Source organism: Pogona vitticeps, chromosome 4 (genome assembly GCF_051106095.1).
Source record: "Pogona vitticeps strain Pit_001003342236 chromosome 4, PviZW2.1, whole genome shotgun sequence".
Taxonomy (NCBI): Eukaryota; Metazoa; Chordata; class Lepidosauria; order Squamata; family Agamidae; genus Pogona; species Pogona vitticeps.
The window spans coordinates 239399033-239412041 of NC_135786.1; the positions used below are offsets into that span (position 1 = coordinate 239399033).

General features: G+C 49.5%; 2 protein-coding genes and 1 long non-coding RNA gene across 3 annotated transcripts in view; 1 reads left to right on the forward strand and 2 right to left on the reverse strand.

Annotated features, from left to right (window-relative positions):
* Window positions 1-13009, reverse strand: part of LOC144588734 (uncharacterized) — a 110663-nt gene that overhangs the window by 73014 nt on the left and 24640 nt on the right. The window lies entirely within an intron of this gene.
* LOC110090973 (ras-related protein Rab-19) lies at window positions 107-11580 on the reverse strand. The gene is made up of 5 exons (XM_078392102.1): window positions 10582-11580; window positions 9249-9506; window positions 7114-7276; window positions 4907-5026; window positions 107-3002 (listed from the first exon to the last, which is right to left on the reverse strand). Exons 2-5 carry the CDS (start codon window positions 9438-9440, stop codon window positions 2878-2880), a joined length of 600 nt encoding a protein of 199 aa, XP_078248228.1. The 5' UTR covers window positions 9441-9506; window positions 10582-11580; the 3' UTR covers window positions 107-2877.
* On the forward strand, window positions 2983-6631 carry LOC144588746 (uncharacterized). Its single transcript, XR_013544432.1, has 2 exons — window positions 2983-3437; window positions 4054-6631. It is a non-coding gene; the product is annotated as an uncharacterized LOC144588746 (long non-coding RNA).

Sequence of the window (13009 nt, forward strand, 5' to 3'; positions counted from 1 at the left end):
CGTCTGACAGGTGGGGGAGAAGCGCTGTCCCTGACAGGATCTGGAAGGCCAGAGCCCAGATCCCAGCTTCAAATAAAAACCTGGAAGTGCTCTCTTTGGAAAACAATTTATGTGACGTCAGAAGGAATATCAGCGCAACCCCATGTAATCCCAGTGAAACAGAACAAAGATAGTGAGAAAAGGCATCATCTGAGTCATGAATAATTGTTGTTTATTCGTTTAGTCGTGTCCGACTCTTCGTGTCCCCATGGACCAGAGCACGCCAGGCCCTCCTGTCTTCCACTGCCTTCCGGAGTTTGGTGAAATTCATGTTGGTAATACCATAACCAAATTCATGTTGGGGAATAAACATACCATCAAAGCATCCAGCTGTTGTATATATCTAGCAATATAGGGCTAAATTCAATGGCTCGTCCCACCTGGAGCACACACACACCCCAATCAACTATCAAATGGGAAGTCGACCTTTACATAAAGGGTCCCATTGATTCAGTGGCTCCCTTCTAGTTGAAACTAGCAACAAGATTTGCAGGCCACAAGAGTCCAAAAGAGGCAGATCTCTATGGACAGGACAAGTGCTCCCTGCAGTCTTATAGCTTGTCTTTCCTGAACGTGCCACTAAGACAAAAAAAAGTGAAGCGGAATCAGCCAAACGCAAACCCTGGAGGTGCCAAGAATGTGAGCATGCTGTAATTCTTTGCAGGAAATGGTTTATTAAGCAATACACAGCTGTGAGAATATTGCCTTTTTTTTTTTTTTTTTTTTTTGGAGAATGACTCCCTGGGAGGTCCTAAGAAGGGACTCGTGATTAAGGTATGATCCTGCAAAGGCTGCCTGGAGCAACTACTTTGGCCCCTGGCCATTCTGCCCGTAAAAGAGAGTCACTTTACTGATTTCTTGAGTAAAACGGGAAGGGTTGGGGATGGAAAGAGAAAGTGACCGCCTCCGTGAGCATCTTCTTCCGTTCTGTCTACTTTTTTCCCAACCAGGTCCCCTCCAGAAGTGCGTCACTTCCACCTGGGCGGGCTGGCTGAAGGATTCTCGGAGATGCCAGCCAGCCAGCTCATCTGGAGGGCACCCGATCAAGGCAGGACTGGTTTTACCTACCCGACATTCTGCACTTCGTGACTCAACCCTGTCGAAACAACCCAAGGCTCTTCGAAGATGCTGGCTGAGAGTATGCTTCCCAAACAAGCACTGGGCCTTTAAGGGCAAGCCTGGAAAAATTAATTCTTCCGACTACGCCTCTTGTGGCTTGCTGGGGGGGGGCGGGCGGATTTTGGGAGTTGTTGTTCCAGAGGTGACTTTTCCAAGCTAAGTTTATAACTGCTAAACCCTTCGGCGGAGAGAGAAGTTCTGAAAAAACAAGAAACCGGGCCTTCTCGATGGTAGCTCCTCGCCTCTGGAATAACCTTCCTCCGGAGATTTGTGCGGCCCCTTCAGTGGGCATCTTTAAAAACCAACTGAAAACTTGGATGTTGAGGCAGGCCTTCCCTCCAGTCAACACTTGGTTTTTTTTTCTTCCTCTTTTTTCCTTATTTTCCCATCTTGAACAACTTGTTTATTGATGTTTAAAATCTTGTTATATTTTAAATTGTTATTATAAATGTTGGAAACATCCAGAGTAGTCAGTTGACTACATGGGTGGGGTATAAATGCAAATAATAATAATAATATGTTGCCCACTCTGCCAAAGACCTCCAACAACTCATGAATCGTTCCAGCAAGGCCTGCCAAGACTTTGGACTAACAATCAGCCTGAAGAAAACACAAGTCATGGGCCAGGGTGTGGACTCACCTCCTTCTATTACCATCTCCACACAAGAATTGGAGGTTGTTCATAACTTTGTGTACCTTGGCACAACGGTCTCTGACACTCTCTCCCTGGATGTTGAGTTGGATAAACGCATTGGCAAAGCAGCCACCATGTTCTCTAGACTCACAAAGAGAGTATGGCTCAATAAGAAGCTGACGACACATACGAAGATTCAGGTCTATAGAGCATGTGTCCTAAGCACACTCCTGTACTGCAGTGAGTCCTGGACCCTTCATGCACGGCAGGAGAGGAAGCTGAACACCTTCCATATGCGTTGCCTCCGACGGATTCTTGGTATCACCTGGCAGGACAAAGTTCCAAACAGTGTAGTCCTAGAACGAGCTGGAATTTTCAGCATGAATACATTACTGAAGCAGCGACGTCTACGTTGGCTCGGGCACGTCGTGAGAATGGCTGATGGTCGGATTCCAAAGGATCTCCTGTATGGAGAATTAGTGCAGGGAAAGCGCCCCAGAGGGAGACCACAACTGCGATACAAGGACATCTGCAAGCGGGATCTGAAGGCCTTAGGAATGGACCTCAACAGATGGGAAACCTTGACCTCTGAGCGTTCAGCCTGGAGGCAGGTGGTGCATCATGGCCTCTCCCAATTTGAAGAGACCCTTGCCCAGCAGGCCGAGGCAAAGAAGTCACAAAAGCAGCAAAATCAGGGAGCCGAACAGGGGACAGATTGGATTTGTCTTCAGTGTGGAAGGGATGGTCACTCTCGAATTGGCCTCCTCAGCCACACTAGACGCTGTTCCAAGTTCTCCATACAGAGCACATTACCATAGTCTCTCGAGACTGAAGGATGCCTACTACTACTACTACTACTACTACTACTACTACTACTACTACTACTACTACTACTGATGATGATGATGATGATGATTGATGATGATGATGATGATGATGATGATGATGATTTCAAACAGATTCATCTCCAGCAGTTGGGACATACCCAGACGATATACAGCATGTGTTCAGAGAAAGGCTCCTTGTCATCGATCACCTCACACCTGCTTTAGGAGCCCTCTGAGTCATCATCACACACACACCCCTCAGCATCCACAGTGGCTATAGTAGCCCGCCTCTTGCAGGGGCGCATGGAGGCTGCTGCGCTGGATTTCTTGCTTCAGGAAAAGCCGCTCCACCATCTCTTGCAAGCACCTTTCCACATTCTCACCTGGAAGGTTTTGGAAGAACCAGGCGTTAACCTCAACCATCGACTTGACTTTTTAAAAAAGCTCAGCAGGTCTGTTGAGGATGGGGCATGCTGGAGATTGACAGTGACTTGAGAGCATGGGACAACGACAAGATAACAAATCAAGCCTTAAACTCACGGCAGACGTTAAGACGACTGAACGGACTGGGTTCTACTTGGGGCACATCATGAGAAAACAAGACTCAGTGGAAAAGACAGAATAGTGCTAGAAAAGGTGGAAGGCAGCAGGAAAAGAGGAAGGCCGGATACGAGATGGGCTGACTCTTTAAAGGAAGCCATTGAATTGGGAAGAGCTGAGCAGGGCTGTGGAGGATGGGACATGTTGGAGGGGGCTCGTTCAGAGGGCTGCCACAGATTGGAAGTGACTTGATGGAATGTCACAATAACAACAATGAAGTGAGTGATCTAAGAGAGGATATCTGAGAGGGGGTCTCAGTCAGGCTGACAAGTTAACTTTTTAAAAAAAATACATCTCAAATCCCTACAACGGCAGGTTTGAGGATTATGTCAATGGTCACTTGAGACTTTTCCAGGTTCCGACTATCCTTGAGTGGTAAGGGAGGCCCCCGGACGGGTTGAAGGTGCCCCAGATGTGGGAGAAACACCTGCATGGATCAGTCACTGCCCCACCCATCTGCTGTGCCAGCCAAGCAAGTCGGGAGGAACCAAATCAAAGCATTCTCCTGTATTGGCACCCGACTGTCCAGAAATAAAACCTGTTTTGCAGTCATTCATTACGTCTATCCTGAGCCACACATACAGACTCCTTCGCAAGTCTAGAAGCACCTTGCCTTACCAAACTGAGTTAATAAGCCCTTTATAAAAAATTCTGCAGCTTCGTGCAAGACTCATACCAGCTAATAAAGATGACTGTAGAATTTTTTACTAAATAATCAGGGGTTTCTATCCCCTCCAATAAAAAAGCCTGCTATTTGCTCACTAAGCTGTTATTCCATGTGTCTAAACTTTTGCTAAACTTTCATAATTTTTTTCTCTTTGCCTCTATTTACAGGAACCATTAGTCTTCTTCTAGTGAGGATACTTGTCTTCTTTAAGATCACAATCTTCATCATCATTCTCATCTTAGCACTGCAGAGTTGGAAGGGACCCTGTGGATTATGAAGTCCAGCCCCTGTTGAGGAGGCAAAGGGGCGGGGGGATCGAATTCCCAACCTCTGCCCAAGGGCTGTCCATGGACAAGAATCCTTTTGAAGATGACACCCGTCTAAAGAGCTGTCCAGTTGATGTCTGACTTAAAGATAAAGGACAAATATTATCTACCTACCTGCCAACCTACCTACTTATCCAAAATATTTTTCCTTACCTTTCTCTTTGAAAAGGAGCCAAGGTGGCTTTATATATATATTTATTGCATTGTAAGGTAAAGGTTCCCCTTGAAATTTAGTCCAACCGTGTCCAACTCTAGGGCATGGTGCTCATCCCCATCTCCAAGCCGTAGAGCCAGTGTTTGTCCGTAGACAGTTTTCGTGGTCACATGGCCAGCGTGACTAGACACGGAATACCATTACCATCCCACCAAGGTGGTACCTATTTACTCACATTTTTACCTGCTTTTGAATGGCAGGAGATGGGACAAGTGACGGGAGCGCCCTCTGTTGCCTGGATTCGATCTTACAATGGCTGATCTTCTGACCTTGCAGCACTGAGGCTTCTGCGGTTTAACCCGCAGTGCCACCCACATCCTTATATGGCATTGTACTTCCGCTTTATTGGTGGTCTGTAACTGACCACCCTACCTCTGTTACTGTTGTTGTGTTGTATTAATACTCCTCTTCTTCATCCTGGCCTGGTTGGGCTCTGTCTGGGCCAACGCAGAGGCTGAGGTTGTGGGAACTGGCTCCTACCTGTCTTGGCCGACACTCTGAACCTCCCGGATGCGCCGTGCTCTGCAGCAAACTTCTCAGCCTTCTCTTCCGGCACGTGGTTCTCCAGGTCACTCTTGTTGCCCAGTAGAAAGATGTCAGCTGTGGGGGGAGAGGGGGAGCAGAGAGGTCCCGGCTTGGTCTCACGTGCTGCCGCCGAGTGCCTCGGCCAGAACAGCTGGCGACACCTTGTGCGGAAGGCTTACAAGGTATGGGCTGTGTGTGCAGGAAGGGGGTCCAAATATTGCTACAGGAAATTGGGGCTGCCGGGTCCCAAACGTCTGAATGTACCTCAAGAACTGCTCAGGTTTGGGGTCTTGCGCTTCTTAGAACTTCAAATCTCTGAGACTGCGTGCTTCCAAGCCTGTGGGCACGCATGCCTTACCCTTCCGGTTAATAAGCACAGCCTCTACCTACATGGTCTGTCCTTCACACATACATACTCCCCTCTTTTGCAGTTTTTTTCTCTGGTGTGTGGCAGATGTACAGCCGTGGCCAAAAATATTGGCACCCTTGCAGTGCTGTCAAAAAAATGCGGTCCTTCTCTCAGAAAATGGTTGCAGTTGCAAATGTTTCGATACTCACGTGTTCATTTCTTTGCTTTGCGTCGGAACCACACACAAAAAAAAGAGAAGAAAAGTCAAATCTGATACCATCTCACACAGAAACCCAAAAATGCACTGGCCCAAAGTATTGGCACCTTGTCTAAATTGTAAGAAATAATTGCTTTTTCAAGCATGTGGTGCTCCTTTCATTTGTATTTAGACACATCTGTTGTTTTTTTATGTGTGTGGTTCTGATGGAAACCAAAGAAATGAACACGTGAGTACCAACACTTTTGGAACTCCAACCGTTTTCTGAGAGAAGGGTTTCATTTTCCGACAGAACTGCAAGGGTGCCAATATTTTTGGCCATGACTGTAATTCCGCAAGGGCCACCCTCTAGACTTTGGCCGTAAAATCTCAGGGCCTGAGAGGCTGCTCACCTGGCAAACCATTTTTACAGGTTATTCATCAAAGCCATTTTCTGACGTTAGAACAAAACAGTAGCTCTTCTGACTGTGAAGTTGTGGTTTTTATTTTTTTGGTATACAGGCACTTATTAATGTAAAAATGATTCGTTCCTAACAGGGGCAGTATCTTGTGCCTTCAATCACTTTCGGTTTTAGCCCTCCCTGACTTATAGGTGCACTAACCCAATACACTTTGCATAACCACATTTCTTTTTTTTTTTGAGACCCTGGTTGCGTCCTGGTTTAATTTGTTTAGAAAAGAACCAACCAAATGAGAGACTTTAGGTTAGTCATTTAGTTTTTATGGTGCATTCAGCAGGTCTGCTCTTAGTGAGACGGGTCTGGATCTAACCTAAACCCACATATATGGGTTTGGACTTTGTTGCTGCAAATTCAGAATTTAGGACAGGCGCTCTTTCGCCAACAAGGTTATCCCCTTTGATTGGCTTTGTGCTTTTAACATCTGGTTGAGAAATTTAACAAGTGTTCACTTCCCTGAAGTTCTTTAAAAAAATAAAATGAAATAGGAAAGCTTCCTTGTAAAGTCATTTAGTGTTTTGCTCCAGGAGATCTATTCCTAAATGAGCCTGTCCGGGATGGGTTTCTGTGGCTCTTATGGCCACCCTTTCCAGGGTTTTCCAGCTAGAGAAGACACAGAAGGGGTTTCCCATTCCCTTTCTTCTGGGACTCTGTACGTTGCCCTTGGCCACACTGGCTGGCTTTATTCCCAGGGGGAATCAAACTCCCAGCCTCTGACCCCACAGCCAGATCCCTAAACCAGCAAACCATTAAGACAGCTCTTAAAGGTATGGGAGCAAAGACGGAAACCAACCCTACCTCCTATTCCTTCCATAGCCCAGAAAATGTCCTTTTAGTTTAAAAAAGAGAGACTTTTCTGAGCAATCTTCCATGCATCCATCATCAACTCCTTCCATCCATCCCTCCATCATCAGCTCTTTCCTTCCTTCCTTCCTTCCTTCCTTCCTTCCTTCCTTCCTTCCTTCCTTCCTTCCTTCCTTCCTTCCTTCCTTCCTTCCTTCCTTCCTTCCTTCCTTCCTTCATCAACTCCATCCATCCATCCATCCATCCATCCATCCATCCATCCATCCATCCATCCATCATTAACTCCTTCCATCCATCCATTAACTCCTTCCTTCCTTCCTTCCCGCCTACCTACCATCCGTGCAGTACTGCCGGGTCACGTACAGCCAGTGGGAGAGGCTGTCAAAGGAGAGGAGGCTGTTGAGGTTGTAAACCAGGAGCGCCGCATCCGCGTTCCGGTAATAGCAGCTGCTCAGCGACAGGAAGCGCTCCTCTCCAGCTGTATCCCACAGGGAGACCTGCAGGAACGGAGAAAGCAAGACCACCGTGGTGGGAGGTGGGAGCAAGAGAACTCCTTGCCACATGAAAGTGCAAAGGGGGAATTAACCCTCTCCTCCCCTGCTAGAAGAACTGCACCAGGTGGAATGGGGCATAATTGCGGAATTAATGGGCCTTCAGATTCCCTGACACGTTTTCCACTCTTGCAGCAGAGCAGCGGAAAATGTAACAGAAGGGAACCCTATTCAGCTTAAAATACGGAGACACTTCTACCAGCTGTCTTGATCTTCCATTTGTTGAAGAATGACTTAAGGGGGTGCCTTCCCCTATGGCTCCCAAAACCCTCCAGAGGGCCATGGCCCCCTCCATATGACTGCACACTGAGGAGAGCCACCTCTGAACTTCAGAAACTTCCCTTCTTTCGGCTACATGCCCCAGAAGCTATCGGCCGGGGTGGCTGCTGGCTGGGGGGAATCTATACTCCAGAAAGAAAGATATAAAATATTTATCTGTCGTTTAGTCGTTTAGTCGTGTCCGACTCTTCGTGACCCCACGGACCACAGCACGCCAGGCCTGCCTATCTTCAACTTCCTCCCGGAGTTGTGTCAAATTCATGTTGGTTGCTTCACAGACACTGTCCAGCCATCTCATTCTTGGTTGTCCCCTTCTCCTCCTCCTGCCTTCACACTTTCCCACAATCAGGGTCTTTTCCAGAGAGTCTTCTCTTCTCATGAGATGGCCAGAGTACTGGAGCCTCAGCTTCAGGATCTGTCCTTCCAGTGAGCACTCAGGGTTGATTTCCTTCAGAATGGAATAGGTTTGTTCTCCTTGCAGTCCAGGGGATTCTCGAGAGCCTCTTCCAGCACCACAATTCAAAGGCATCAATTCTTCGGCGGTCTGCTTTCTTTATGGTCCAGCTCTCACTTCCATACATCACGACAGGAAAAACCATAGCTTTGACTATTCGGACTTTTGTTGGCAAGGTGATGTCTCTGCTTTTTAAGATGCTGTCAAGATTTGTCATTGCTTTCCTCCCAAGAAGCAGGCGTCTTAATTTCGTGGCTGCTGTCTCCATCTGCAGTGATCATGGAGCCCAAGAAAATAAAATCTGTCACTGCCTCCATGTCTTCCCCTTCTATTTCCCAGGAGGTGATGGGACCAGTGGCCATGATCTTAGTTTTCTTGATGTCGAGTTTCAAACCGTTTTTTGCACTCTCCTCTTTCACCCTCATTACAAGGTTCTTTAGTTCCTCCTCACTTTCTGCCATCAGAGTGGTGTCATCTGCATATCGGAGGTTGTTGATATTTCTTCCGGCAATCTTAATTCCGGCTTCGGATTCCTCCAGTCCAGCCTTCCGCATGATGTATTCTGCATATAAGTTAAATAAACTGGGGGACAATATACAGCCTTGCCGTACCCCTTTCCCAATTTTGAACCAATCAGTTGTTCCATATCCAGTTCTAACTGTTGCTTCCTGTCCCACATATAGGTTTCTCAGGAGACGGATAAAGTGGTCAGGCACTCCCATTTCTTTAAGGACTTGCCATAGTTTGCTGTGGTCCACACAGTCAAAGGCTTTTGCATAGTCAATGAAGGCTTTTGCATAGTCAATTTATCTGTACAAGGTTTTAAATGTGTAGATGCTAAAGCTTTATATCTGATTAAATTGCTTTTAAGGAATGGTTGATTCAAATCAGTAAAACCCCACGCTGGTGTTGGCTTGGACTGGTTGTGGTTTTTGTTTGTTTGTTTGTTTGTTGTTATTTATTTTTGCTTTGCCCATTCCCACCTCCACCCACAGATTCCTAAATATCACCACAAAAACATGGGTGCCCCAATTTCCACTCTGCAATCTGCCCATGCTCCGTTGGCTTCTCTTTTCCTCCTTGAGCCTTCTGGAAGCAGAGAGTTCCAGCGGTGAAGCATAAGCCACGCCGGCCGGGTCTTTCCCTAAAGCTGCCTGGGGGTGGGGGGGGGGAACGGGCTCCTACCTGTGCCTGGGGGTGGCTCCGGCTGTGTCTCAGCGGCACGATTTTCTCGCACACGCTCATGGGCTGGCCGAGAGCATGGGCCTCCTCCAGAAAATGCCCGGTCCTGATGCGGTGGAAGAAGGTGGTCTTCCCCACCCCAAAATCTCCCAGCAGGATCAGCTTGAATCTCAGGCTGGGAGAAGATGCGGCCATGGTTGGGTGGCTCTCTGCCTGGGGCTCAGTCCTCCTTCTGGCTGAGATGCCGGTGGGCAAACGGACCTGCCAGGGAAGAGGAAAGAAGGAAGGAAGCCAGTGGGGACCTGACAAGATGCATGGGGCCCTTTCTTGGTTGACTCCCGCCCCGGGAGGGGGGACTCAGAGCACTGGATGAGGCCTGCTGAATCAGACCCCTGTGAACCCATTGGGTCCCTGATCCTGCCTCCACAAAACTAGAGCGGAGAAAAATTACTTTTCTGGAGGGCCGCTTCTGGAAACCTCCAGCTGGAAGCACACAGAGAAGGTTTGAACAAGCAAGCCAGCGTAAGCGCCCCAAAGGGAATGCAGAAAGAGGTGCTCCTTCTAGTTGATCAGGTTTAGACCCCCAGTTTTTAAGGTTTTGAAAAGGTCCACCCCCTTTTTTTTCTTGGAGTAGAATTCCCCCAGCCAGAATATGCCCGAACTGAAGGATTCTGGGGTTCAAAGCCCAGGCTCTGCTAGACGGTGGCTGAAATGGTATGGCTGCTGTTGCTTCCAAAAATAAAAGGGGAGGGACCCATAGAACATTTTAGGAAAACTCCCAGCAGAACCGGAATGTAACAGTAACTGTATATTCAAAATGTGAGATGCAAATGGGATAAATGCCTTGTCTACGGCAAAAATGTGCTTTGGAGCAGCAAAATTATATGGACACCGTCCCTCTTAATGGGGGGAGGGGGGGAGTTAGGATCCCAGAAAAGCTGCAGCTCAGATTATTCTAATATTCTGGTTCAGTTTCCTTATAGTGGGGGTGCCTCTCTAGCTAGAATTTAGTCCTCCCACTGCTTGCCACTTGATCCTCACCAAGGCAAAAGAAATAGAAGAATATCTGGGTTTGATACTTTTTGAACATCACATTTAGAAAAGCCCACATGGCAAAAAAAAAAAAAACAACCTTCTCCAGACTTCACAGGCCAACAGAGCATCAGCAGGGCTGAAAATGCATGGCATCCGGCTAGGAAGAGGCTTCGTGGCACCGTGGTTCAACTGCAGTGAAGATTCTGCTCACCACCCGAGTCTGACCTAGTTTTCACCTGGAACGTGGTCTTCCCCACCTTGAACCTTCTACACCTAAGCAAGCAGAATCTGGCCTGGGTACCTTGAAACCTGAAAATGGATGCTTCTGCCAAGTCCGATCTGGTTGGGTTGGCCAGACAGAGAGCAATTAATTGGCTTTCTTGGACCTTTAGCCGTTGAGCAACAGGGCTGGTGGGCAACATAAAAAAGACCAATAAATTAAAAAAACCAAACAAAACATGACAGCCACCCACAGGACAGTCTCAGGACAGACGTCATCTAGGTCCAATCCCTTCGGATCTCCAAACGATTATTCTATTCCTGTAAAAATTCCACCCAGCCTAGAACCTCCACACCTCCCCTGAGTAATGGATTAAGCATTCCATCTCCTCCGAGGTTCAGAAATTTCCAGTCCCTAATTGCTGAAGCTTGACTGCCTCGCTCTGTATCCTTCTACTGCCAGCCCTGGGTGGCTACCTTTACCGAATTCTGGAAGTCACAAACATATCTCGCACCCCCCCCCAAAATGCAATCTGTTTTCAAACAAGGCAGAGGGGCCCTCGTCCAGCCCCCCCCCATACTGGTCAGCTACTGGTCCGCTGGGTTGCTTTCGGTCTGTGGTCCCACCACCCCACCTTCTTGTTCGTTGGAAGGAAGAACAGGCCAGCCCAACACAACCACGTCTCCCCCCAGCCACATGAAGGACACAACGCCAGAACTCTTCCAACGGATCTCCTTCGTCCCCATGCCAGCGGCCCGGCTCATCAATGGACGGGGGGGGGCTCAGCAATCCCCCTTTCTGTGCCTGCAGGTCCTTCCGCAACGGACACGAAAGGCTCAACAAAGCAGCCCTTTTGCCCAAAGCTGCCATCGCTCTGCTACCTTGCCCCTTGGTCGGTCTGTCCAGGCACGGCCAAAGTCAAGACGGTTCCTGCCCCGAGGAATTCCCAGGCGGACACCCTCGGCAGCCTCTCTCGGCCCCGGGAGTCACATGCAAGTCATACTGCAGCTCGGAGAGCGGAGAGAAGGCGTGGGCACAAGGGCCCGTCGGATTGCCTCCTGGGACACTGAAGAGGCCAAAACCGCTGGCACGGGAGAGGCTCAACCCGTCCATCCGGCTTCGTCCGGCCACTCTTCTGCGGCCCAGCCCAGTTTCCTGCCTCGGATGATGGGCAGCCAGAAGGAGAAGAGTCACAGGAGATTCCCCCCACCTCAAAGGCCCCGCCAGTGGGTGGATTGGGCTGCTCAGCGTTGGCTCTCAGTCTCGTTCCTGCCCTTAAGAAAGCTGAGCCTGTGAGCCGAGAGAGGGAGGCAAGGGCCCGGAGGATCACCAAGGGCTCTTGAGGTTGCTGAGCGCAGGAGAAGAGGCTCCACTGGGGAGAGGCCGAGGTGGTGGGGGAGACGTCTCAAGCAGGAAAGCGAAGGGCGGCACGAGACGGGGTCCCCCGGCTGCCTTGTGCGAAGTCCGAACTCAAGGAGAACCACCACCACCACACCACAATGCTGTCCCACGCCACCAGGAACGCGGACCCATGACTGCCGCAGAAGACGCCCTGGGAGAGGAAAAGTTCAGGGGTGGGTTGTGGGGAGTTCCTGTTCCTGTCCAGGGGCCTTTTGCAGGCGCGTCTCCTTCCAAGCTGCACACGGTCATTGCTCGTGACCCTTCAGGGGCAAAATGGGACTGCTTGCCATTCAGGATCCTCTGGCTGTCCTGCTCTGCCCTGCCTCTGCAGCCATCCGCGCCCCCCCCCCCAAAGAAAGACACCTAGAAGGACGAGAAGCAGGCAGGCTGGCTTATTTGAGCGTGGGAGGGGAACATCAGCCCTGTGTGTGGGGGGGGTTTTGGCAAAAACGGGCCTTGGGCTTCACAGCTGGCCTGACCGTCTGGAGTCTTCGCTAGAAGGCTTTGGCGACATCGCCGATCTCCTGGAGGCTGCTGGGAGTGAACCAGGACGAGCCGGCCTGCTTGGGTTGGAAACACGGAAGTTCTCCCCCTGTGGCCACCAAGCCCCCGACACCTCCACCTGTGGCCTGCCAGGGCCCTGAACTCTCACCCCATGGTGACCTGCACAGCCTGGAGCACCTACGAGCTGCTGGATGGAGAGGATAGGCCAAGCCGCGACAGCCCTGCCTTAGGCACCCTCCAGGTTCCCGAGACCACGGACTAGCCTCCTGCTCCTGCTCCGCCTTTCCCAAATGTCAAAGGCCGGTTGCAAAGGGATCCTCCTTCAGCTTAACTTCCAGACGCCTGCAAGGGCCAACAAAGAGGGTGCGGGGATCCCCCCTCACAGCGCTCGGCTGGCAGCAGGTCTCCCACCCCACAAGCTGCAACCAAACTAATCAGGGATGAATTGGAATGAATCCCCTTGGAGGAAAGGAGGTCCCTTGCTTAGAGTAAGTAAAGAAAAGGTGACAGAGACACACAGAAGGAAGAAGAGGGTTTTTTTCCCTTCACCTTCTCACTTTATTTATCAATCATTTTCACTGATGGCTCTGCTCCCCAAGGTGAG